Here is a 25,585-nt window from a genome sequence, read left to right on the forward strand (position 1 = left end):
GAGCTTATGCCCACACAAGCTTAATATTTAAAATCAGTTTATACCATGTTAATCCCTATGTTCATATATTCATAAAAATATTTTAGTTTGGTTTCTGTAGGTGTATTTTGTAGTAGGAAGGAGGCTGATGAAATTTTTGTATACTCATTGATAATTACATTTTCTACAATTTATAATTGTACATTATGACAATACATACAAAAATGCCACATTGAAATTCACATTGTCTCAAAAATAATTGATAGGTAGAATTTTAGTTTCTAGTTCATATACATAAAACATTTTCATACCAGTGTGAAAATATTGGTGTAAAAATCCTAAATTTAGGGGAAAATTCACATACTGAAATTCTGGAACAAAGCCCAATTTTAGAAATATGTAAACAAAATAAAAAGTAAAGCTAAACAAACATTGAAAATGACTCCCTACTCCCTTTCAGCTTCTTTAGGATGGTTTCTTTAGGATGGTTGGGGTGTACCATACAGAGAAAGAGATTTTCAAGGCCAGAGCCTAGATGTCATCAGAACCCCAAAGGTCTACACTTGGCAGTGGAGAGGATTTATGTTAAGGACGGTTTTCAAAATCTGACAAGTCACAGTTTGGAAATTAAAGTAATGAAGGAACATCCCCCCTGCTAACCTTGCTTTTCCCTTCCAGTGGAACTTCCCCCTGCTGATGTTCACCTGGAAAATTGCTCCCGCGCTGTGCTGCGGGAACACAGTGGTTATCAAACCGGCAGAGCAGACACCACTCAGCGCACTGTACATGGGAGCCCTCATCAAGGAGGTAGGAAAAACTGACCTCGGGGGTTTCCTCACCTCTTTCTTGTGGAACCTGTGAAGCAGCGTTCAGCCGACCTACAAGGGGATGCTCACACATACTGTCCTCCAATTTGTGTTCTTTAGGCTGGCTTTCCACCTGGCGTCGTCAATATTCTGCCAGGGTATGGACCAACAGCAGGGGCAGCAATAGCTTCTCATATTGGCATAGACAAGATTGCGTTTACAGGCTCTACTGAGGTAAGTACCCGGGAAACCACTGAGGAACAGTCCTGTGAATGAGTAAAGGGGTTTACCAAAAATACAGGTGCAGTGGTGCACATTTGTGATCTCAGCACTGGGGAGGCAGAGATGGCAGGTCTCGGGTTGCTTGCCAGCCATCCTGGGCTACTTGGAAAGTTTAAGGAAAAGGAAGAGGCTCTGTTTCAAAAAACAAAACAAAAAAAGTGATTGTTTCTGAGGAATGGCAGACACTTGAGGTTGTCCTCTGGTGTACGTGTGTGTACATACATATACGCAATAAATACATAAATAAATGCTACAAATAGTACCCATAGGCTCAACACCCACGGTGAAGGAGCAACATCAGTCTCATTTGTAGAACACCAGTGAGTGTGAAAGCAGAGATGCACATTGACTACTGGTGACTCTGTCTGTGTAAAAACTACCTCAGAGGCTCTGGACATTACTTGTAGTCAGGAATATAAAACAGAAGCAAGGAAAGCAGCTGGAATTCTGAACTAGCCTAGTGGAGAATACAGGGACAACCTTCCCTTCTTTCCCTGTCACCGGGGTCTGTAGATGCAAGTGGCAACTGACTGCCTTATAAGCCATATGGATGCTACAGAGCAGAGGTCAGCACAGCTTTCTGTGAAAGGCCAGGTAATAAGTGCTGGAGACTTTGCAAGCCATATGTGTTCTCCATTGCATTACCCCACTATGCCAAAGCCGAGCATGCCTGATAGAAATAAACTAATGAGTGAGGCTGTGTACAAGTAAAACTTTTTTCATAGATGCTGAAATTTGAATTCTGTGGAACTAGAAATGTTGTTCTCATTCCTGTTCTGTAAACCTGCACTGTTCCAGAGTTACAGGTATCTTTGTTGGAACTTCATGGATGACAGCCACACTGAATGTGAGATATCTTTCAGGTCTGCAGTGTTGCAACCTAGTAGGAAGAATGAGAGCTGTGTCTGTCAATTAGAGTAGGAAATGGAAAAGAAACAAATGGCTTTAGTAACATTTTAATACCATATTTGTAAAACATTATTTTAGCCTATCACTATACAATTAGTGACTCCACATTTTACATTCTTTTCCCTGTGAAGTCTTTGAGATCTGGTGTATGATTTACATTTATAACACAGCTTAGTGTCATTATGCATGTTGCAAGTGTTCCATAGTGATATGTGGCTGATGGCCAGCACACCTGACAGCAGGTCTAGAAGCTTTCTAAAGTCAGGTGATGCAAAGTTAATGGTATTTAGTTAAATGGACTCTTACTGATTTCGTATTAGATTAATAGACATGAATGATAATTTAGAGTTAAGGGTGATTGAATTTTATATTTGTCAAGAGTTTATTTTCTGTTTCCAAAGTCACTTTTATTTGACTTGTACTTGCTATCATAACTTTGCAATGTATGAAACATACAAAGCAAAATGTGGATGTGAAAGGGAAGTATTCTTCCTGGATGCACTGAGTCTGCTGCTTTCAAAGTATTTGCTAAAGACTAGATGCTAAAGAACACGTGCATCCAATTAGGACCAGACTAGAAAGTAGTATCTACAAACCAAGCCATCGGAAAGAATTCTGAATTAAAAACTGAGGGAAAAATACAGGCAGCCCGTTTAACAGAATCACAAGAAACCTACATCTTTATCCCACATGACTATGGTGGCAAAAATCCTGAATAAAACACTTCCAAACAAAATGAAGCAGGATCTAGAAAGGATTATATGCCACAGCCAAATAGGAATCTATCCAGGAATAAAATGTTAGATTACTACAGAAAAATAATCAGTTTAACACTCTGTATTAGTAGGATAAAAGACAAAAGTCATGAGCTCATCTCAGTAGACATATAAGAGCACTTGACAAAAGTCTACCCGACACAGAAACTTATGCACAACTGTTTATAACATTATTCTTTGAAGTAGAGACAACCCAAATGTTTATCAAATGATGAATTGACAAAATGTAATATATCCTCAGATGGTATATTATTCAATAATTAAAATGGAGATAGATAGATATAGATATAGATATAGATATAGATATAGATATAGATATAGATATAGCATGGGTCAATTGTGTAGACATGACACTTAAAGAATTCAGTAATGTCAAGCTATGTCATTATTTTATAGTCCTACTTAACTGAGAAGTGTCTAGGAGAGGCAAATGTACAGAGTCAAATCACAGATTAGTGATTTCCAGGGGCTGAGTGACCAAGTGGATATAGAATTTTTTGTGCTTGTGTTGTACTGTCCTGTGTTTAGATAGCGGTAATTATTTGTGTGAGTTACATAGCTCTGTTAATAAACTAAAATGTCTAAATTGCATACATCAAAAGGAATGTCCTATAGGGTATGAAATGAATCTCAATAAAACTGTAGAAAATGAATGGTTCTTATGAAGGCGTTAATCTTTGGATATTAATAGTCAATATTGATTGAACAAGTAATGGCAGCCAAGTGCTTGTCGTCCCACCACATCACCTCAGCAGCCGGAGGAGGTGCAGGGGTAAGTTAAACTCAGCTGGGAAGGTTAAGTTACTTGCCTCTGCTACATGCCCCTGTGCCAGACAGTATGTGCTGCTTTCTGACCACAAGCTTGTACATGTCTGTAGCAGGCAGGGTTCATTGAACTCTGGGATAGCATCTCAAAAGGGGGTACTTATCTATTCATTTGTTTGTTTTGTTGTTGCTTGAAGTAGTCTTACTCTGCAGACCAGGCTGGCCTCAAACTTATGACAGTCCTACAGCCTGAGGTTAGAGAATTCAAGAAATACAGATGTGAACCACTGTGCCCAGTTCTCAAAGAACATATTTTTAGATGATGCAAATTTTTTAGTGGAAATTACTTCATTGCAAGAATCATTTAAAAGTATTTAATTCTGAAAGGCTTTCACCAGTGTTTCCAATTCATTTTTTCTAAAATTCAAATTAGGATTGCATCTTTAGTACCTCTTTTGTTTGATCTGGTACAGGTCATTTATCTGCCACTCTCTGATACTGGAATTAAAGTTCCAATAATCCTACTTTTGACAGACATTTAAAATTCCAAAGCCTCAGCTTATATACCAATCCAGCACTTTTCCAGCAAAGTCTCTTCGGAATGCTATGGAAAGATGGGAAGGGAGCCAAACGCAACTTAAAAGCTTATCACACTAGATGGGACCTCTTGAGGAGTCAGTGTATGTCTGATTTCCTAATGTCATCCATAGTTGAAGGTCTAGCCTGCCTATACTGGATCTTATCACCCAATGACTGGTGAACATGGTACATCCTTGTCCTTGCTGGGCTACTTAAGATGAGTACAAAGCATGTGGGAATAGATAAATGAGAGGGTTTTCTCTGTAGCTGTTTCCCTAAAATCTTCTTCCTAGTCCTTGGATTATAATACTCAGCCACATTAGACCAAATTAATTTCCATCAGCAAAGCTATGCAGATACATAACAAGCAAAGAACCTGGAGTTAAACAGTTGAGGATCAGTTAAATTAGCCTGTGGCAAACAAAAACTCTCCTAGAATTTTATATTCACTTAGGAAGTTAACCTAGTTCAGCTTGAGTTAATATCCCTTGATCTTTTTCTTAGAAAATAAAGTACTGATCATTGCAACTTGAAAGAACACTGTAAATGTACTGTACTTTGCCTTGCTCCAGAAAGCAGTAGATAAAGTACTTTTTAGGTAATAAATTCAAACATAGGACTCAATTTACACTAAAGAACAATTAAGATTATATGTGCTAGATTTGTATTTAAAACCTCAACTTGATTAGATGCCTATGACGGTTGTATGACTTTAGCCACAGGACTTGTTTCTGTGCAATCTGTGCAGGCCTCAGATTTCCTTGTGTAGGTTAGGAATGATTTTTACCTACTTCCTGACTTGAAAGGGTGAAAGAAACTGCAGTGAAATGTTTGGTATGGGGCCCGGTTCTTAGCAAAGTGTCAGTAAGGAGAGCCATCATTGTTACCTAGGTTTTTGTTTGTTTGGTTCGGTTTGGTTTTTCTTGTTGTTTTTTGTTTGAGACAGGGTTTCACTAAGTAACCGTGCTGGTCTAGAACTCACTATAGTCGAGAAAGGCTGGCAGAGATCTACCTCTTGAGTACTTGGATAAAGGCTTGTACTGCCATACCCAGCCATCTGCTATTTGTATGTTTGTTTGTTTGGGAGAGGATCTTCGCGGCCAGGGGAACTGAGACTGGGTGTTACTGTGTAGCCTACTGTCCTGGAACTTGGCTATGTAGACAAGGCTGACCTCCACCCTCCCAGAGATCTATTTGCCTGCTTGCTTCTGCCTCCTGAATGATGGGGTTAAAGATGTGTACCACCACTCTAGCTTCCTACTTACTTCTGAGTGACATTTATAGGACACTCTGTGATTGGGGAAATGTGGTATAAAACAGTGGTTCTCAACCCTTCTTAATGTTTCAACTCTTTAGTACAGTTCCTCATGTTGTGGTGATCCCCAACCATAAAATTATTTATTTGCTACTTAATAACTGCAATTTTGCTACTGTTATAATTGTAATGCAATAATCTGATATACAGGATATCTGATATCTGACCCCTGTGAAAGGATCTTTATACCCCCAAAGGGCTTGTGTCTCACAGGTTGAGAACCACTGGTATAAAACAAGAGCCAGTGTATTCTCCCAGGCAAGGGTTAGGACCTATCTTTCTCACTCTGTGATCTTGGCCTCCTTCCTGTCCTTCATTTTCATGTTTGGCAGGCCTGTAGTAACTCTATACTGGCTTATTTGTGGTTGGGACAATACATTTGAAAAGTCTGTCCTTATTGCTTGGCACGTTGAACGATTTCAGTAAACACTAGTTGAGTATAAAACTTCCATCTGCACAGAATGTCTGTTGCAGGCTAATTCCCACTCTCCCTGGCAGCTTCACTCTCCTTGTATTTGTTTTGTGGCTGTCATAAATAGTTTACAGATATTTTTGGCTTCTAGTAAGCAGTGTATGTTTCATGTTTTAGAAAATTGACCAAGTGCTATCTTGCATAATAAGCTCTTTTTAAACCTTTTAGGTTAATTAGTGGACAACTTAGAATGTAGCCCAGGAAAAGAGTTTGGTACCCATTGAAAAATTTAGTTAGGATTCCTTGCTGTGGTCTAGAGTATGGGCTACTCTTTGAACCAGGGTTTGCCAAAATGAAATTCTGTGGCAAGGAGGACTTACAAAGAAGAAATATGTAATGTAGATATTGCTTTCAGCAGTTGTTCAGGAACACCTCACTGTGGTGATAGTGGGGACTCATTCAAATTCAGGTTCCGGGACTGCTCCCCAGAGCTTCTAACTTAAGCTGGAATTGGCAGTGAGTCTGGGAATCCTCGTTTTAATAAGCTTTTCTAAGAATTCTTCACCCATAGTCAAGAATCAGTGGTTTACTTGGTTTGGGTTAGTTGGGTCCCACTCCACAACCACTTAGAACTTCACAATGCTGAGTGTGTTAATTTGTGCTGAAACAAGACTTGTATACACTAGAAGACCACCCACATTGTCTTCTAGACCCACAGTTTCCCTGTAGCCATTCTAATAGGCTCTTCCTGGATGACCCATGCTGCTCAGCAAGCTCTAGTGAGCTTCAGTTCTGTGACGCCTGACTCTTGTTTGGAGTAAAAAGACCTTAAGTGTTGCCTCCATGTGTTCCAGAAATCTCAGGTCATTGGGCACTAATATATTTTTGTTTTGTTTCTGTTTTTTACTTAACTTCTTTTACTTCTCTTCATTATTCCTTTTAGACTCTGGTTATGTTACATTTTAATTAATTTATCCCAGTGCATCTATTTTACTGTAAAAGCTATTAAACCATACCTTAGTCAGTCACAAAAGTTCAATGTAATCTTCACATTAGTAGTCCACAAGGGTATGGCACAGTTAACCTACACCATGACATTTTACTTGCTTAATATATTGTTCTTAATAGATTTATTGAGGCATACTCAAGGTACAGTAGCTCTCATATATTTAGAGTGTACAGCATGGTACAGCAGGTGTGTGTAGTCATCGCCAATGATAGCGAGAGCCCGACTGCAGTCAGAGAGTGCCATGCAGTCATCACACGTAGAAGCCTTCTCCTATCTTTCCCTCCACCCCACTCCCTATATTTCTGTGTACTTTATGCATTTCGACTAAGTTACTTTCATTTTCTACAAGTCTATGTGAACGGACACACACAGTATCAATAGGTGTTTTCTCTCAGAAAATTCGTTTGAGATTCACTTGTGCTGCTGTCTATTTCTCCTATTTCTTACTGCTGAACAATATTTCAGTTTGTGTATAGATCACAGCTTGATTATTCTGTCTACTGTTGATGAACATTTGAGTTGTTTCCCAATTGGGTCTAGCACAAATAGAAACATTCTGTGAGCAATTCATGGACAAATATTCCCTGCTTCCTCCCCAACCCATGTGTGCATGTGTGTATGTATGTGCGTGCATGCATGCAAGCATGAGTGTGTGTGAGAGAGAGTGTGTGTATAAAGTACCTAGGGATTGAGTGGCTATGTCATATGTCATGGCCAGTTAAGGATTTCATACCTTTTCTATTTCTACCTGCAGTAGAAGCACTTCCAGCTCCCGCACATCTTCACCAGCGCTTGATATGGTTAGTCTTTTTAATTTAATCCATTCCCATAGCTGGATGGTACTAATACCAGTGTTGTTTCACTTAGAATTCTCATCTATTAAGCTGCTTCTTTTATATATTTGTCACCATGCATTGCCTTCGGTGAGATTTCTTTTAATCTTTGCCCCTTGGGAAGGGAACCATTGTTTTCTTACTTTTGAATTCTCTGAGTTCTTTGTATATTCTGGGTACCAGTTGTTTATATTTTTCAGATCTTTCCCATGGGCTGTGGTCTCTCTATAATTGTCTTACCAGTAGTTTGGAGGAGAATAGTTGCTCCTGAGCTTGATGAGATCCAGTCCAGTCATATTTTCTTTTATAGATCAGGCTTTTGGTATTATGTCTAAGAAACCTTTGTCTGACTTAGAACTCAAAGGTTGTCTCCTGTTTCTCCCTTTGGGGATTTTTAGCTTTGCTTTACATTGAAGTATGTGCACTTTTGAGTTAATTCTTGTGTTTGTTATGAGGTAAAGGTCGGTGTTATTTCTTGATAGTATGAATAGCTGTAGTTACCACCACTTCTTGAAAAGATGCTCTCCTCCACTGGATTACCCTGTGTCTTTTTAAAGCATGACTCTCCATATTTGTTTGGCTCTTTTGAGACTGTTCTGTTTTGTTTACCTGTGTTTCTATTCACCAACACCACAGGATATGATTTTGATGGCAACAGCTGTATAAAAACAGGAGAAAGTACTCAACAACTAAGCTTTAAAAGTAGAGATAGTGTATGAGAAAGAGAGATAAAGGGGATTGTCATGGTTTGGATAAGATAGACCCAATAAAATCATCTATTTGACGTAGTCACCAGGGAGTGAAATTGTCTGAGAGGATTAGAAGGATTTGGGTGTAGCCTTATTGGAGGAGATGTTTTTATGGGGACAGGCTGTGACGTTTCAAAAGCCCATGCCAGGCCCAGTCTCTTTTTCTATCTTCCTGCTGCTTGTGGATCAAGCTGCAGCTCTCGGCTGCTGCTCCAGTGCCATATGTGCTGCCATACTCCCCACCATGATGATAATGGATTAAATCTCTGAAACTTTAAGCTATCCTCAGTTAAATTCTTTTGTAAGAGTTGCCTTGAATAGTATCTCTTCACAGTAGTAGAACACTGACTGAGACAAGGGGGAAAGCCAGATAGTTTGGTAGAGAATCAGGTATTTCGCTGAAGATGTTTACTGACTCTGTGTTTATAAGAGGAGACTTGTGACATGTTTGACTGAAAAGAACATGTTCCTCAGTGAGAACCACACTCCAGTGTGCATGGTTTCAGCTAACTTTTCACTAATAGTGAGCAAGTGGAGGATGCTCACAGGCAAAGCATATGGTCACATGATCTCCAAACCCCTTTTAGAATTTATTCATTCATCTATTCTTTTCGAACTTTGTTGATTACTTGGGAAATCACATAGATTCTTCTAGATCGAACATGTCACTTAAAAGTAGACTTAATCATGGCTTCTGTTAGGATTGCTCCAGGGAGAAGGAAGCTATTGACACATCGCAAAACATTTGCAACAGTCTGAAACAAGAAGCTTAGCTGAAGTGGCTGCTTTCCATTTTACTTTAGCAAAAACCTTCAGTACTCAGATTACAGATAGGATTAACTTCTCCTTGTGCAGCTAAATACGTAAGCAGTACATGTAAATATTTAATAAGTGAGTATGAAAGGCCTCTTATAAACACAGAGTCAATAAACATCTTCAACAAAGTACAGGAAGACAGTTTGCATTTTGCTTGATATAATGTATTATTTTTTATTCAGTTAGATTAACAAACTATGATTTCATCATTAGTCAACAAGATAGTAGGGAGACCATCAAAGCAGACAACAGGAAAGTCCTGATTGATCTGTGCCAAGGCAATGTTTGTAGCTAGCAGCTGTGTTACCACTGATGCTAATTCACACAGTGGGGTTCCCCTTTCATTTCTCCAAGTTGGGTGACTGTCCTGTTATATGATGCAAGCTCATTGCTGCGGTGGCGGCACTGATGAATCAGGCCAGTTCTCTTCTCTCTCTGGCCTTATCCCTCATAGGCAGCTTGTGGTCTGGGACAGTTGCAGCTTTTTTATTTTTCTTAAAACAAACCGGCAAAGAGGCCTTTTCCTAAGGTTGTACAAAATCCCATAGTGAATCAAAGGATTTTTTAATGAAAAAATACCATGGTGATATGACAAAATGTTCAACTGTACAGGTTTTTATTTTTTAGTTTTCTTTTTTAAATTTCTTAAATCATGAATACTAAAGACTAAGAGGATGTGTGCTTCTGTCTCTTCTGTCTGAGGTGCTCTGGTTTCTACTCTAATTTGCTAAAGCAATAATTCTGCAGTAGTCCTCTCTCCAGGCTGAGGCTGAATGACCAGGTCCTTAGTAGCCTGTCCCTTGAACTCAGCCTTCCTTCCTTCCTTCCTTCCTTCCTTCCTTCTTTCCTTCCTTCCTTCCTTCCTTCCTTCCTTTCATTCATTTTTTTTGAGAATGAAAGCTTTGGATCCTGTCCTGGAACTTGCTCTGTAGATCAGGCTAGCCTCGAACTCACAGAGATCCCTTTGCCCCTGCCTTATGAGTGCTGGGATTAAAGATGTGCACCATCACCCAGTGACATGCATCTTTCTGACTTGAGTAAATCACACTTCCTATCAAAGTAAATTAAGAAATCAAATTTTGAGTTTTTGCTTATTTATCTAAAATAAAAAAGTGTTATGGAACAAAAGGATGGTGAAGTGGGGCAGACAGCTGGTTTAGACTAAGTTGGTCATAAGATCCTGTGCATAATTATCAAACTCCTACATAGTAGAGGAGCCCTGGTCCCAGTCCATATAGAGAAGAGGAGCCATTGGAGAGAGGCCATGGTGGGGAAAGCCCGAAACACCCTGTGGCATTCTTAGTCCAGTCTAGGCTCTGCCACTCCATGGGGACCAGTCACTAAGTTATAAACCTCTTTGAGTCCTGTTTTCTTCCAACTATAAAGCAGAATTATAACTCTGGCCTCTCACAGTTGCCGTGAAGATTAAAATTGTGTGTGAAAACATACAGCATAGAAGAAGCACTCAGTCAACAGCAGCATTAGAATGGGGCTGTGATGACAGGTGAAGGCTGTCCTTCAAGATGGATTTTGGCTTGTTTTGTTCTTTGAAACCCCTCCCCCAGGTTCTTTTATAATTCTGGGAATTGAACCTGGGGCTTTGTATGTGTTAGGCAAGCACCCTGCCACTGAGCTATGTCCCCAGCCTGCTCCAGTGGTTTGTAGTGGTAGTGATACATTTGAATACTCTTGGGATGTTTTGAAAAATAGTCACAGCTCTAGAGCCCAGACACAGAAAGGGCTATGAGAGCCCTGGCTTCCTAGCTACAGTCAGTCCTCTAACTGTGCAGTGAGTCCTCTAGCCTGCGTGAGAGGTGAAGCTAGAGGAAAAAGGGGTGCTCAAGACCCTGCTTGCTGCAGACTCAGCCTGGGTAGGCTTTCTCCAGTTTCTCACCTCTGTTGCCCTCACTTCCAGAGGCTTTATTTACAAGCCTTGCTGGGGCTTACTGACTCAACAAATGTGACTGAAAATTAAACACACACACACACACACACACACACACACACACACACACACCAGATCAGATCAGATCAAGCCCCTGCACTGACAAGTTCAGTCTTGTGAGGAAGACAGACAGCTGGTAAGATAGTACAGGGTGAGAGTTCTGGGTGAAGCACAGTGAGATGGAGGAGAAGGCGCCAAGCTCTATGGGAAAAGTGGAAGAGAGGAAGCTAGCAATTCAGAGGAGGTGCGCAGACGGAGGTCTGTGAGGACTTTTGAGCAAGCCAAGGGAGGAAAGCCTGGCCTGCAGATGAAGACCCAGGGTCGGTTCCAGGAAGAGCTTGTGGTTTTGTGGGGTTTCAGTGGTAGGTGGGTAGTGGGGAGGATCATGGGAACAAAGGCCAGAATCATATTCATGGTTGTATTGATTTCTAGAATCTGCATGATCTGCATTTCACAGATAGTGTTTTGAAATTGCTGTTTTCACTGGAAAGTTGCCTTGTTCTTTTCCTTTCTGGTAAGAATTGAACAGATTAGTTTGTTTCTTGGTATTTCGGAAGGACCAGACATGCACACTGTGTGTATTTCTGTGTCGTTCCCATCTAAACTAGAACCAGGAAATACAACCCTGGAAGCTTAGGAGGAAAAAGGAAGAATCAGAGTCTGTGTATTTGAGCTTTGGCTTAAGAAATGAGCATATACTAGAGAAAACCAACATCTTCAGAAAGTGGACTGAGATCTTTTGTACAGGTCTGTTTTCTGTTTCTTAAAAGGCATTTTAGCTCTGAGAAGGGACCCACCTTAATTAAGTTAATTAATTCATGAAAATTTTTAATCAACCTCAGAAACTGTAGAGACCAAACACCTTGTATAAACATGGCCTTGAAAGGCTTTTTGTGTTCTTTATTTTTTTTTCTTTTGTCCTGGATAACAAATTATTTTCTTTGTGAAGAACCAAATTACCTTCCCCTCACTCTTGCATTGCTGTGAACAGGATTCCGGAGTACTGTGGCTCTGGTAGGGATACTCCTAATATCAATCTTGAAGTCTATTCAAACAAGTATGGGAGGCAGAGTTGGCCTGTGCCAACATTCCTGCTGAGAATTAGCCCAGTTTCACATGTGTGTGGGAACCCCCACTCACACCGTGCCTGCTTGGGGAGCACAGATAGAGGCGAGACTCTGCAGGGAGTGCAGCCTTAGGAAACAATGTGATAGGGACACTATCGCTCTTTCATAAGGAACGCTGTGTGGGGAAACTCAAAACAGACCAGCTTTCCTACCATCCTGAACAGCTGTGGTGCTCTTGGGAAAAGCTACTTCTGCTCTTACAGCAGGAGAAACAGTTTCTGAGTGAGTACAGGCCCCAGGAGTCCCATCTGTAATTTAAACTGCAGTTAACCAGAGGGCTGAGGGACAAATTTGCTGCTCTGGTTGAGCTTTCATTCTGCAGGTGAGGAAGCTGAAACCAGGGGAAGGGAAGGGGAAGTTCAGTTTGGTAGGAGCAAACGCACTTTATAATACCCAGCATTTTTTTCTTTTCTTTTCCTTTATTTTATTTTCTAAGGCAGTCTATGTAACTCTAGCTGACCCGGAACTAGCTATGTAGATCAGATTGGCCTTGAACTCACAGAGGTCGGTGACTCTGTTTCCCGAGTGCTGGCTGTAAAGGTGTAGGTCACCACACCCGGCAAGCCTAGGACTTTTAATTCTTAAGAACCAAACTACTCCATAAACCTCATACAGTTGTCCTTCCCAGGCGCATCATCCCAGGATGTGACAGGAACGATAAGGGTGTGTGGTGACACCTTTACAGATTGCGAAAGATGATGGACTGAAGCAGGTCCTTATGATCTCTGTTTATGCCATTTACAGATTTCGTCTCCCAACCTGTACAATAGTTCTCTTTTCATCTATACATTGCTTATTTCATTCAAATAGGCCTGACTTTCATACAGTTTACCCATTATCTTGATCCTTAAGCCTCCTTTATTCACCAGGCACTTCCCACCTTCTGGACCTGTAGGAAGGGGTATGGAACTTGCTCCTGGGGAATCACACCCAAACCTTCCCACCTGAGAAGGGCAGTCAATCCATGGATTTGTCTTATGTTTTCAGTCATTGTCCTTAGACCTGCTAATCCCATAGGTTTTGATATGACACCTTTCCAAGAAATTGTGTCTGTAATTCCTTAGCTTGATTTTCATGGTTTGCAGACATATTAGCACAGGTTCTCCCTGGACTCTAATTTTAAGCACTTCATCTTCCCCTGCTTTGGGGTTGCATTGGTTCTGTTTTCCCTTTGTGGTAATGGTAATAAGGAATACTTTCTGTTTGGGGTTACTTAACCTCTCTCTACTCTCCAATCCAGGGAAGATTCATGTGTTGTGGTATATTTGTCAGATGTATAAACTAAGAACAGCATGGGTAGGCATATGATGCCTGGCCCTGCAATTAATGAAGATTCTTGCCTCCTTGCCCTTTTACACAAGGAAGGAGCTGAGTAGCCTGACAGGGTTGGTTGTAGTGGAGAATGACATTAATGTGTAAGTACCGCTATGGTTTAATCTGTTCGGTCCTAGTATTAAGTTAGACTCTGATTTTTCAAAAGTGCACTCCAGAAACAGTCACACTTATTGGATACCTAAGTTTACATAAGAGTCGTTCTGGCTGCGAGTTCCTTGTTGCATCTGGCAGACAGCAGAACGATGAGTATGTGCTGAATGAAGGCAGTCTGTAGCAGGTGGATTTTTAGAATTGTTTTGTTCTCAGACCACCCAAGATAGAAGTGGTTCTCTCATTGCTACCAATTTCTGCTGGAGGCTGAGCTGCAACTTGACCTTCGTCCAGAGACAAAGAAGAAAGGCATTATTCATCCCGTATTTGCTCTGCAATATTTATCATAAATAATCTTGGTTTCTAAGGAAAGGCTGGCACAGGAAAATTGTTCTCTGACGATCATGGACTGAATAGTTACTGTAGCCATGAAAATAATCATTGGACAACATACCTAGCAGCAAAACCTGACACCTCACAGAGTAGCCTGGTGGTCATTCATCCCTGAAGAGTGTCGGGGAGTGGGAAAAGCAGTGCCAGCTGACTGGTACCTTCATTACCTGCCTTAACCGTTTATTCAATATCTTGCTCAGTATAAAATCCATGACTTCTCCTTGATGCAGCTTCTGTTTTAAATACAGAAGCTACTGTTCTCCTTTCCCATCAGTTTGTAGTGTTTAGTATCATCATAAGACTGGTGGTTTGTGACACACACTGCTTCCTTAATGACATAGAAAATGAGGTAGAACAGAGTTCAAAATAAGGAGAGATGGGCGGGCCCCTAAGCTTGGGCCTTATAGTCAGTCTGTTAGTAACCGGCTAGGTAACCTGGTAATTAATGCTTATTAGTTTCTGTCTCTTAAATCTGTTGTTCTCTAGAATGAGATAATATATTCCCCCAGGGGGTTATGGGCAGCATAAATGAATCAGGACATGCAAATGTCTGCCCTAGACTCATACCATGAATGACATGTTCATGAATTTCAGTAACTATCTTCTTTGACAAATCACTTACTTGCTTTTCTCCTAAGGCATTAGAATATGCCCACATCAATTACAAAGAGCAGAGAGAACCTAGAACATTGAAATTCCTCACAAGAGCAAACAGTCACAGATGGCCACGTCCTCAGGGACTCCTCATAGGTGATGCATGGAGTCGAAGAGCAGCTGGATCCTGAACTACCACAGACAGGTTTCTTCTTCCTCTGCTTGGCGTCTCAGGCTCTAGTCATAATTTCTACCTCACACTGTTGTCTGCCAGACCAAAGGGCCAGGACTCCTTTGTGTCTGTGTGTGTTCTCAGAAGAGAGAGAAAGCGTGTTTGCTTTTCTGGAAACATAGCCTTTACCAAGCCCAAGTCTTCCTAAGTGCTTTGCCTAGAGGCAGAAGAGACCTAAGCTGGAAGGATAGCAAAGGAGAACTTCAGCTGGTGAACCAAATCAGTTCATTAATATTTATGACCATATTTTAGCATTTATTACACCTTGATGAATAACATTTTTGTGCAAAACAAGAAACTAATTCTATGTCTTTCAGAGATATGACTTCTCTAAAAACAACAAATTATTCTTCTCTGATGATCATGGGCTATATAGTTACTGTAGACATGAAGATTGTCATTGGACAAATACCTTGTGACCACAAAAAAGGGTTGTTTTCTCAGAATGAGGTCATTTTTTCCGTAAAAGAAAATGATAGTGAGGCAGAATTACAGTGAAAGTGGAGGCATCAACCCAATCACTGCACAGCATTGGCAACTGGAGCTTTTCCTGAAGTAGTTACCATGCAAGTAAATAGTTGGGGAGACCTGGGGGAGACATACATTTGAAAGTCTAGTGGTACCTACTGTTTCAGCCACCTGGATGTCTCTGCATTGAACTTTGAAGAGCAGGCCCTTCTTGCTCCTCACCCTTGTATGTGGATAGGTTGTGTGGACACTTACACAGCAAAAGTCTGTTTGACTGTGTGCTAGTCTGAGTTCTAAGAGCCATCTGTATGAAATCACTGTATCACAGCACATCTAAATGCGAATGCACATACTGTCTTTATCCCCATTTACAGAGGAGGGAACCAAAGCTCAGAGAGCTGCTGATTTCTTAAGATCCCAGTTGAGTATAAGGCAGTGAGAACTCCAGGCAGTCTAGCTGGGGTCTTTTCTCTTAACCATGCCTTTCCAGTGCCTGAGAACTTATAATCCTGCTGTAAAGTTTTAGTAAATCAGCTAAGACACCAGGCATAGACATAAACATAGCATTTCTCTTCTCAAGACTTCTAAAAGTTTTATTTCTCAGTAGAATTAATTCCATACAAGTAATGTTTCCTCGGCACAGGACCAAGTTTACTGTATAGACTGCATGACAGCTCAGCATTTTCCATGAAGTGACCTGTGCTCTCCAGTATGATATCCATATTGCAGGTGGATCCTCCGAGGCCATCACTGAGGTATAGTTTTTGCATGGGACATCCATCAGGAATCTCTGCCAAGGAGAAGATAAATCACAGTGCAGGCTCGACAACATTAGTCACCACCCACATCAGACATAGTGGGGGCATATATAGCACCGCAGCCAAGGACAGAGCCTTTATAGCCTGCTGGCATCAGTGAGTGGATATAGGCCATCCCCAAAGCATCCATCCCTGCCTAGGCAGATCCTGAGGGGTCTGGCAGCTTTAGTCTTTCCTCGGAAAGCATCCTCAGCCCCCGAGGTAACATGCATTTTCTTGAGCAGAGCCTCTATATGGCACAGCCCTATTTCCATTTGACACATTCAGTTTATTGACTGATATCCACTTAGTGTCAAATGTTTTCTCTTTAAACAGCCTCTTGTTCGCTTGAATTCTAGATGAATAGGCATTTCCATATTAGTTAGAAACAGACTCTCGACTATCTATAACACTTTAACTCTAACCCAAAGTAGAGGTAAAGGCATAAAACTTGGTAATTTTGGAGATAAATGAACAGTTTTTTGATGATTGGCCTCCCCTGCCCCGCCAGAAGCTATAGCCCAAGGAAAAGTTGTAATGTGGTGGTGAAACTTTTAGTCATGTGTTGCATATTATTTATCTTCAACAGAATCTTTGGCCTGTGTCTTCCATGGAGAAAGAAGAGCATCCTTTCATCTTCTTCAACATGTGTATTTAACTGCACCCCAGCTGTCTATTCTTCATCCTCCCAAGCTGACCACAAAAGTTGTCCCTTGGGATTATTTTGCCTTTAGGGTCACTTGACTACCATGTCCATTGTCACCTGGAGCTGGCTTTGACCTCTGACTGCAGCAGTGCAAGCTGTGTCAACCCTCTGCCTTCCCTTCCTTTCAGGTCGGGAAGCTGATTCAAGAAGCAGCAGGAAGAAGTAACTTGAAGAGAGTAACTCTGGAGCTTGGAGGGAAAAGTCCTAATATTATTTTTGCAGATGCTGACTGTAAGTGGCCCACGGATCTCTCACGTGTGTCAGAGTGCTACCCTTCCCCTTCCTCTTCTATAGCCACCCTTGACATCAAGAGATCTTTGAAGTAAAAATTAAAAATGAATGAAATTTATGCCCTGGCCATACTGACTCATGCACGGTCAGCCTGTATATGGCGGTTCTATTGACTTGTCCTTATTGGGTTTCATGGTCTAAGTTGATGAGGATGAATGACCAATTCTCTTTCTCAGAAGGGCACCAGATCTCATTATAGATGGTTGTGAACCACCATGTGGTTGCTGGTACTCGAACTCAGGACCTTTGGAAGAACAGGCAGTGCTTTTAAACTCTGAGCCATCTATTGCCAGGGCATAAATTTCAAATTTCATTTTGTCCAGTTCAAATTATCACTGTCAGCTTCCCACCAAAGCAAGAGCCCATAAATGTAGGGAGGAGGGGCACATTTTGAACTAAATCCCACCTCTGCCCACTTCTTTCCAGAATGTCTCTGAAGAGATGATCATTTAATATAGGAAGAAGAACAACTAGCCAACACTGAACAGTCTAGGGCCATTTTCACTTTCTGGTGTTATATATTGGAGTAGAAAAAGGTGAAGGTTTATCCATTAATATGTAAGGGAAAGGACAACATTCTAAGACTCTGACACCTCAAATATAGTCTGTTAGATTCAAGAAATCTGAAACTTTTCAGCCAGGTCTATCATCTATTCAACTGACTGGCCAGTCATCAAAACATAATGCTGCTTCTGGAGTACTGGCTACATTTTCCCAAACCCATACCACCTCCTCTACTTTCATGCTAATCCCTTTACCTTGCTCTCAGGACTTGGGTGGGTCAAACCTTACCAGAAACATAGAATGGTAACCTAGGAAACCCTTCCAGGAAGAGACCACCTATCTGTGCACTATTACCCTAAAAAACTCTCCAGAATGAAATCCCAAAGTCCCCTTCAGCCATTCCTTCTCTTCTTCACACCCTCCATGCAACTCTCAGTTCTGTAATTGGAAAAGTCAGGAGCGAGAACGTGCATAGAGTGAAACCCCTCCCAGCATGGACTTTGCAGAGTTCACATTTAGCTTTCTTGTCAAGATAAGAGATCTTGGAGCTGGAGAGGTAGCACTAGCTGCCCTTTAGTGGACCTGAGTTCCATTCCTAGTATCCATGTCAAGTGGCTTACAACTGTCTCTAACTCAAGCTTCAGGGCACCTGCGCTCATGTGCACATACCTATGTGTAGACAGAAACACCTACACATAATTAAAAACAATAAAAAACAATCTTGAAATAGTCGGATTTCGTGCCTCTTCCTATTGAGGAGCAGGCAGTCTACTGTCACTCCACTGACTCAGTCAGTCAGCTAGCAACCAGCATGCAGACTTGTCAGTATTACCTTGAAGTGTAAGACATCGGAAAGGAGGGGAAAGCATTATTGCACTGCTGTTGAACAATTCTATATCGAGAGGAGATACAGTATCTACAGAGAAGCACTGCCATTACAGGTAATCACCAAAATGATCATTAAACATACAAGATCAAGTTGATCAGAAGTCTTAAGTGGGCAGTCATAGGCCAAACACATAGAATATATGTTTCCTTTTCCAACCATTACATTAATCTTAAAGGGTTACATTAAAACTCTGACTTCTGATTTTCCGTTAAAACTGGAAAGGTTTGGTAAGCTCTAGGCTTATATTCATGTATGCTAATAGTCAGCTGTGGTGGCTTCTGTTAGTCTCCATTACATTTCTTGCTCACCTGGAAGATTCACAGTTATGATCCTGGGTCTTTTGTACAGTGAAATTTAAATCTCCTGTGACAGTGATGAGGGTTGGTCCTTCTGTTTGCAGAAACAAGAAAGAGTCTCAGTGAAGCAATGTTATCCAAGTTTACATAGCAAGCATTGTCTGTGTTCTCAGTCCAGAGCCACTTACTGGCATAGGCTGTGATGAGCAGGACATTATTCCTGGACCTTTGAAGAGTGGAAAGGAAGGTGCTACCTAGACAGGCCATAGGCAAGGTTGTGTTGAGAATACGATGCTTCCTCTTGTAGTGGACTACGCTGTGGAGCAGGCTCACCAGGGCGTGTTCTTCAACCAAGGCCAGTGCTGCACTGCAGGGTCTCGAATCTTTGTGGAAGAGTCCATCTATGAGGAGTTCGTGAAAAGAAGTGTGGAAAGGGCCAAGAGGCGCATTGTGGGGAGCCCCTTTGACCCCACCACTGAGCAGGGTCCTCAGGTAAGAAACCATAAGCATTATCTTTGTGTAGCTTAATCTGGGCCAGCACAAATCCTGATGCTAATGGAACCTGGCAAAACAGTCTCTTCCACTTCCAGCTGCCTCCTTATTCCTGTGTCTTGTCTTCATAGTTGAAAATGTCGGCACTGACGTATTGCCTCTCTTTACATTACTAAATATAATCTCTGGAGAACATTGGGGTGATTTAGCTATGAGGAGATTTCTGGACATGGCAAGGTGGATCTTGGTAATGTAGCCCCACCTTAGACATTCTGGCCACTTTTAGATGCTCAGGTGAGGAAAGGTGGATATCTCCTTCTCAGACTCTGTTCCCCTTTCTCTGCTGCCAGCAGCTGCCAGCAGTTCTGTCCCTGCAATGGTCTGTGACATGTAGGATGGAAGGTTGGCTGAGTTCCTCTTTGGCCGTGTAGTTACTTCTTACTGTGCCTACACTACACTGTGGTGCAATGGAGACGTCATAAATGTACGTCCTGAGCAGCAGACTGCTTTTGAGAACTTCAACCTGGCTGTAGCCTTGATGGTTCACAAACTGTGGTTTTAATCTAGTCAGGGTCATAATTTGCAAGGGTTTGTCTAAACTCATCAGCATCACTAAGCATGGGTTTTCTAGTAAAGGAAACCATCTCTCAGTTTGGGTACCTCTGTTGAGAAGGTTGATGTTTTAGCTAAGAAAACCTGGGTGAATATAGCTTATGTCACTCACCATAATGACTGAACGACAGCTTTGGTGTTGGCTTCTGTTTTCAATCAGACTCTTTCATCTGGGAAGTTTAATTCACTTCTCTAAAGACAGCAACTATGCATTAGATTCTCCTCTAAGATAAACCCAACAGCACCTAAGGCAGCGCTAGTGAAAGAGGTTCTGTGTAACCCATGTGGACAGAAGTAACTGTTCTTTATAGAAACTGTGGATAATCATTGAGGCAGTCTCTAGCATTTTGATGAGTTCCAAAAAATCTTGACCTAGTATTTCAGGCTAGATAGTCATTAGCATTCTTTAGATTCCTCCATCTGTTAGTTGCAACCATAAAAATTCTATTTTTTCACCATTTAGAATTGAGTAGGTAATATCAATTTCATATGATTTGACTGGATGCAGTGACATTGGGGGAGAAAACTACACAGGGGTTCACGAGAATGTGCATGTTTCTATTTTCATGGAAGGCCTTCTGAGAGTCATCAAGTGATTTCTCCTGCAGATCGATAAGAAACAATACAACAAGATCCTGGAGCTCATCCAGAGTGGTGTGGCCGAGGGCGCCAAGCTGGAGTGTGGAGGCAAAGGACTGGGAAGGAAGGGCTTCTTCATTGAGCCCACCGTGTTCTCCAACGTCACTGATGACATGCGGATTGCCAAGGAGGAGGTATCACAGGCATTTTACAATTGCCACATCTTTCCTGGGATTGCCAGAGTGCTAGGACAGTAATCAAGTTTAACACTTTTCGTCTTTGCATACATAATTTTGTTGCAGATCTTTGGTCCTGTTCAGGAAATCCTGCGGTTTAAGACTATGGATGAAGTTATAGAAAGAGCCAATAACTCAGACTTTGGACTTGTAGCAGCCGTCTTCACTAATGACATCAACAAGGCTCTCACGGTGTCTTCTGCAATGCAAGCTGGGACTGTCTGGTAAGACTTATATCCACTGATGATATAAAGAGCCTTGCTAGCTCACAGTTCATCACTATCGTGAAATGCTAACTCCATTTCAAAGAGTTTTATTTAGTCCACAGGGAGGCTGTAAGTCCAGTGAGCATGGTCAGACTCTTGCAGGGCCTTTGGTCTGTTACAGCATGGCGGATGGTGGTGGGTGAGGACATGGCCAGACAAGCCAGAAGGCAAGATTCAGGGGTGGCACTTGCTTAGAGCAGCTAAGGAGGAACTACTTTAATGCCTGGCTTCTGGGGTAGCTCCCCCAGTGGCTAAGAAACCCCCACCAGGCTCCAGCTTTAACAGTTCCTCCTCATCCTCCAACATCACCACCCCAGGGACCAAGATGTCCACAAGTGAATCCTTAAGGGATTAACAACATCCAAACTGTGGCAGGGCATTATAATTCTCAGGGGCCAGGGTAGCTAATAAGGGTCCTCTGCAAGGATGGGGACGTCAACCTAAGAAAACACTCTTATCAACTAGACCAGAAAATTAAAGTCCTTTTATCTTTTCACTTTGAAAAATCTTTTTTCTCCAAGAAATACACCAATTGGATTATTTCTGTGAGATAGGTTCGTATTAACAATGCTGTTTTCTTCCTTCAGGATCAATTGTTACAATGCCTTAAATGCCCAGAGCCCCTTTGGGGGCTTCAAGATGTCTGGAAACGGCAGAGAAATGTAAGTGTCAGAGATTCTGGTGTCTATATAGATGGAATGTGCCAGCACAGAGGGCTCACAGAACAAACAGTTCACCTCCACGCCTCCATTCATAAGCTTTGTTGTGCTGTTGTTTGAGATAGGGTCTCACTCTGCAGCCGAGAATTACCTGGATCTTTGTAGTGTCTGCTGACCTCAAACTGACAGTAATCCTCCTGCCTCTGCCTGCCTCCTGGGTGTTGAGATTACACCATACCAGCTTAATCTAACATTTTACTGAGTACGAACTCACATAAGCTGAGTATTACATGGCACTAAAGTGAGCAAGGTGCAACTCCCTCACACTCAGAGTAGACAGAGAAATGGATCCATTATTCAGCTGCATCTTGTCAGGACAAGGGAAAAGCTCCATGTTGTCTGCAGAAAGGAGCCCACAGAGAACGCACCATTGCAGTTCTCAGGGCTGGCATTCTCCAGCTGCCAAGCCAAGGAGCACATCCTGCCGCAGGAACATTGCAGTCTGCATTCACAGCTTCAGAAACCTCGAGCTGTTTCTCTGGAGCATGAGGCTGTATGTGAAGCCTGGCTGGCGTGTTTACTTCCATGCTCCCGAACAAAGCCGCCAGAGCTCCGAGCTCCACGGTTGTGCATTCCCATGACGCCTGGAGCTTCCAGGGGCTAACTGCTGGTTGCCATTCCTTCCGTGGTCACTTGTCTGTCCCACCTGCTCAGGCCTGTAAGTCCTTTAAAGTTGGAACTAGAGTTAGGACATGGGGTCAGGGAAGGAGTTGCCGAAGGTACAAATTGAAAACATCTCCAGGCCTTTCAGGGAAATTGCTTGGAAACTGGGGAGATACCAGTTTGTAAGGCTAAGATGCCAGGCACATAAGGGGTGCCTTGGCAGAGCCTAGTGGAGAAGAGAGTGGAAGAAGGTTGCACTAACAGTAGCAGGTGTTACATTAGTAACTGGAGCACTGCACCCCAGCCTTCTTCTGGCAGTGTGAACACTAGGAACTTCTGCTCATGCTTCTGGAAGCTATGTCCAAGGTCAAGGTGCTGGTAGATGCGGTATCTGGGAGGGGTTCATTTCTCACACATGGCACTTAGCATGTCCTCATGAAGTTCAGAGGAAAGGAAGTGTGCTGGAGCCTGTCCTAGAAGGGCTCTGATCCCATTTGTTAGGGTGGAGCCCTCATGAGTTAATCAGTTCCCAATGGTCCCTCTTGTTAATACTATCACATTGCGCAATGGGTTCCAACATACACATTTTGGAGTGACACAAACATCCATACCTCAGCAGCTGCCCTCGGCTAAGGGTCTGTTGTGTTTCTGGCTTTGTGCTAACTCCTTCCCTCGCATTATCCCATTTGATTTGTGTGGCTATATAGATATACTTTGCGTGCAGGAGACCTGGTTAAGGAGTGGAGTGGTCAAGCAACTTGTCCCAGTCTCACAGCCAGTAAGTGTCAGGTCTGACATTCTAAGGCTCAGTGGTTTCAGATAGTCTCATGGCATCCAGCCATGGAACCTTGGGGGCCAAGCACAAGGACTGTTCTGGAACAGGCTTCAAAACGAGCACAGTTATCCTGAGATGCTGATGATCTGTAGAAACAGGGCTACAACAGAAGGAAAGTAGACAAGAGACTCCTCAGAGCAGACTTCAGTATAAATTGATTTTTCTTTTAGTGACTTTCAGGGACTGAATGGTGGCACCCCCATTTATAAAACTTATGTCTCTCCGTTTGAAAAGAGTGGATCTGTTTTCTGAACCCTGTGACTCACAAGAAGGAACATCATCCATGCCCCTTCCTTCTGCCATTACTGAATGACATTTTAATAGCAAATGTTTAGACCACAGTCTACTAACTGGTAGTGAACATTGCCAGCAAGGCACTGGGCTTGGTCTCAGGGACTTCAGCACATTAAGGCACTTAGAATGTTGTTGGGTAAATGAAACCTACATTGCGGGTATCAGAAGGGCCCCAGGACAGAAACCCTGGAGTGAAAGAGAAACCCAGAAACGAGGGAGAAAGTCTGGACAGTGTTTCACCATGGTCTTGCACTTGGGTTTGACTTGGCCTTTAAGAAGGGGAGTAGTTGAGCAAGTGGAGAATATTCTTTTGAGCCTGGAGGCCAAAGCAAGATAGTAGAGAGGAAGTGTGAGCAGAAGTACTGTGGGAAAGGTAGGGATGCTGTCTGAGGGATATGCAGGGACCCCGTTAAACGTGAGGAGGGGATCTACGAACTTCATATTCTGTGGCTGGCATTGGCTGGTATTGTCTAGCCTCTCAGCATTGGGCTGTTTGGGTGAACAACTTTGAGGCTAAGAGCAGTTTGGAAAGTCATGTTGCTTGCAAATCTTGACACTTGTGCTTCCTACCTCTGTAAATTTTTGTAGACAGAAATTGCCTTCTCCCTAAGCTTTGATGTCCTTCTCTAGATGGTGAAAATAATTATAGCACCTGCCTGGGAGTGCTGCTTTGCAGATATGTTAGGATTGAGTAGCTAAACATGTAGTGGTGCCTGGAAAGCTTTCATCCAGAAAGTGAAGCTACCAGTGGCGATCAAGGAGGAGCTGCTAGGATGGTGGCCCTTCTTTTGTTTCAGAAGCAGGTTGCTCCTCAAGTGTAGCCGTTTCCTACCTCGCAGTCAGTGGCCCGGTTCTTCTGCCCTCCGGTGCACCTGTGCCTCTGCTCTCCACACTTTTCTCCCAGCAGAACTGTAACCCACCTGGAATCCTCTTCCCAGGGGTTGCACTCCATCAGCTGCTCCAAACCATCCTGCACACAGGACCTCTTCTCGGCCTTAACTCTCTGCCCCCACTTGAGGCTGCATTCCACTTGCTTGCTCATTTCCGGCCTCTGTGGCTGTCTTCACTAATCTCTCTAAAGTGTCCGGACAGTCACTGGTCCTGGGAACACTGTTCTCATTCGGTGTTTTGCTACAGATCATTAACAGGGTGAATCACCAGTATAATATAAACTTGTAATAAATGTCCTCTGGGTAATGGAGCGCAGTCCCAGGCTATCCCTGTCCCTCATCAGGAACAGGCCTTGCTGGGATTCAGACTTTTGATGTTATGTAAGTTTGATCTCTTCCCAGAAGAAATGTCCCTCTGCTAGAAAGCTGGTTGGGGGCAGTTCAGCTCTGTCAAACCATATATAACAACAGCCAAGAAAACCTAAAGAGCAGCATCTGTCTCCTTATAGATGCGTTGGCGATGTGGCCTTCCCACTGTAGTTAAAAGATCATGAGGGGCTGGTGCTCTTTGGTGAGACTGTTGCATCTTACATAAGTCAGGGTTTCTCAGTCTTTTTCCATTTGTGACCCCTTATTGCCTGAGAAATTTTTATTAACACCTGGGTATGTAAGTATGAAAAATAGATATATGACCCAAATATCTCCTAATAGTCATAAAGAAATGTCTTTAAAAAACAATTATATGGAATATATGTCATTTTACTTTTTGTTAAAGATTAATGAAACCTAAAAAAAAAGATGAAACCTTGCCTATTTATGAGATGGATGTGCTTGTCTAATTTTACATAAAGAATTAAATTTCTGTTGTAGGACAAAGAACATCTTCAACAGTTTCCAAAGCTGAGAACACTGTTTCACATAAACATGGATGCCCAGTAGCAAAAGCATGTTTAGGACCATTTCAGAACTTATTGGAAATTCTGTCTCAATCCAAAGTCAAAATTCATTTAACAAATTTTTGTAAAACTCAGATAGCAATTTTTAAAATCAAACATTCTAACAATATAATCCAAAGATATACTCATTTGCTACTTATAGGCTGAGGGAGGGTGATAGAAAAATAATACATTTATTCATTTTTCTTTTTTCATAATAAAAATTA

The 25,585-nt window shown here is 42.1% G+C and overlaps 1 protein-coding gene across 1 annotated transcript in view; it reads left to right on the forward strand.

The window, feature by feature from the left end:
• The window catches only part of Aldh1a2 (aldehyde dehydrogenase 1 family member A2), an 81,497-nt gene that overhangs the window by 50,142 nt on the left and 5,770 nt on the right, over window positions 1-25,585 (forward strand). Inside the window, exons 6-12 of the mRNA XM_048424040.3 lie at window positions 658-786; window positions 906-1,019; window positions 17,046-17,148; window positions 19,205-19,389; window positions 20,610-20,774; window positions 20,883-21,040; window positions 21,670-21,744. Coding sequence (XP_048279997.1) covers window positions 658-786; window positions 906-1,019; window positions 17,046-17,148; window positions 19,205-19,389; window positions 20,610-20,774; window positions 20,883-21,040; window positions 21,670-21,744 — 929 coding nt within the window. The remainder of the gene's footprint in view (window positions 1-657; window positions 787-905; window positions 1,020-17,045; window positions 17,149-19,204; window positions 19,390-20,609; window positions 20,775-20,882; window positions 21,041-21,669; window positions 21,745-25,585) is intronic.

The sequence above is a fragment of the Myodes glareolus genome, chromosome 4 (assembly GCF_982192425.1).
Source record: "Myodes glareolus chromosome 4, mMyoGla1.1, whole genome shotgun sequence".
NCBI lineage: Eukaryota > Metazoa > Chordata > Mammalia > Rodentia > Cricetidae > Myodes > Myodes glareolus.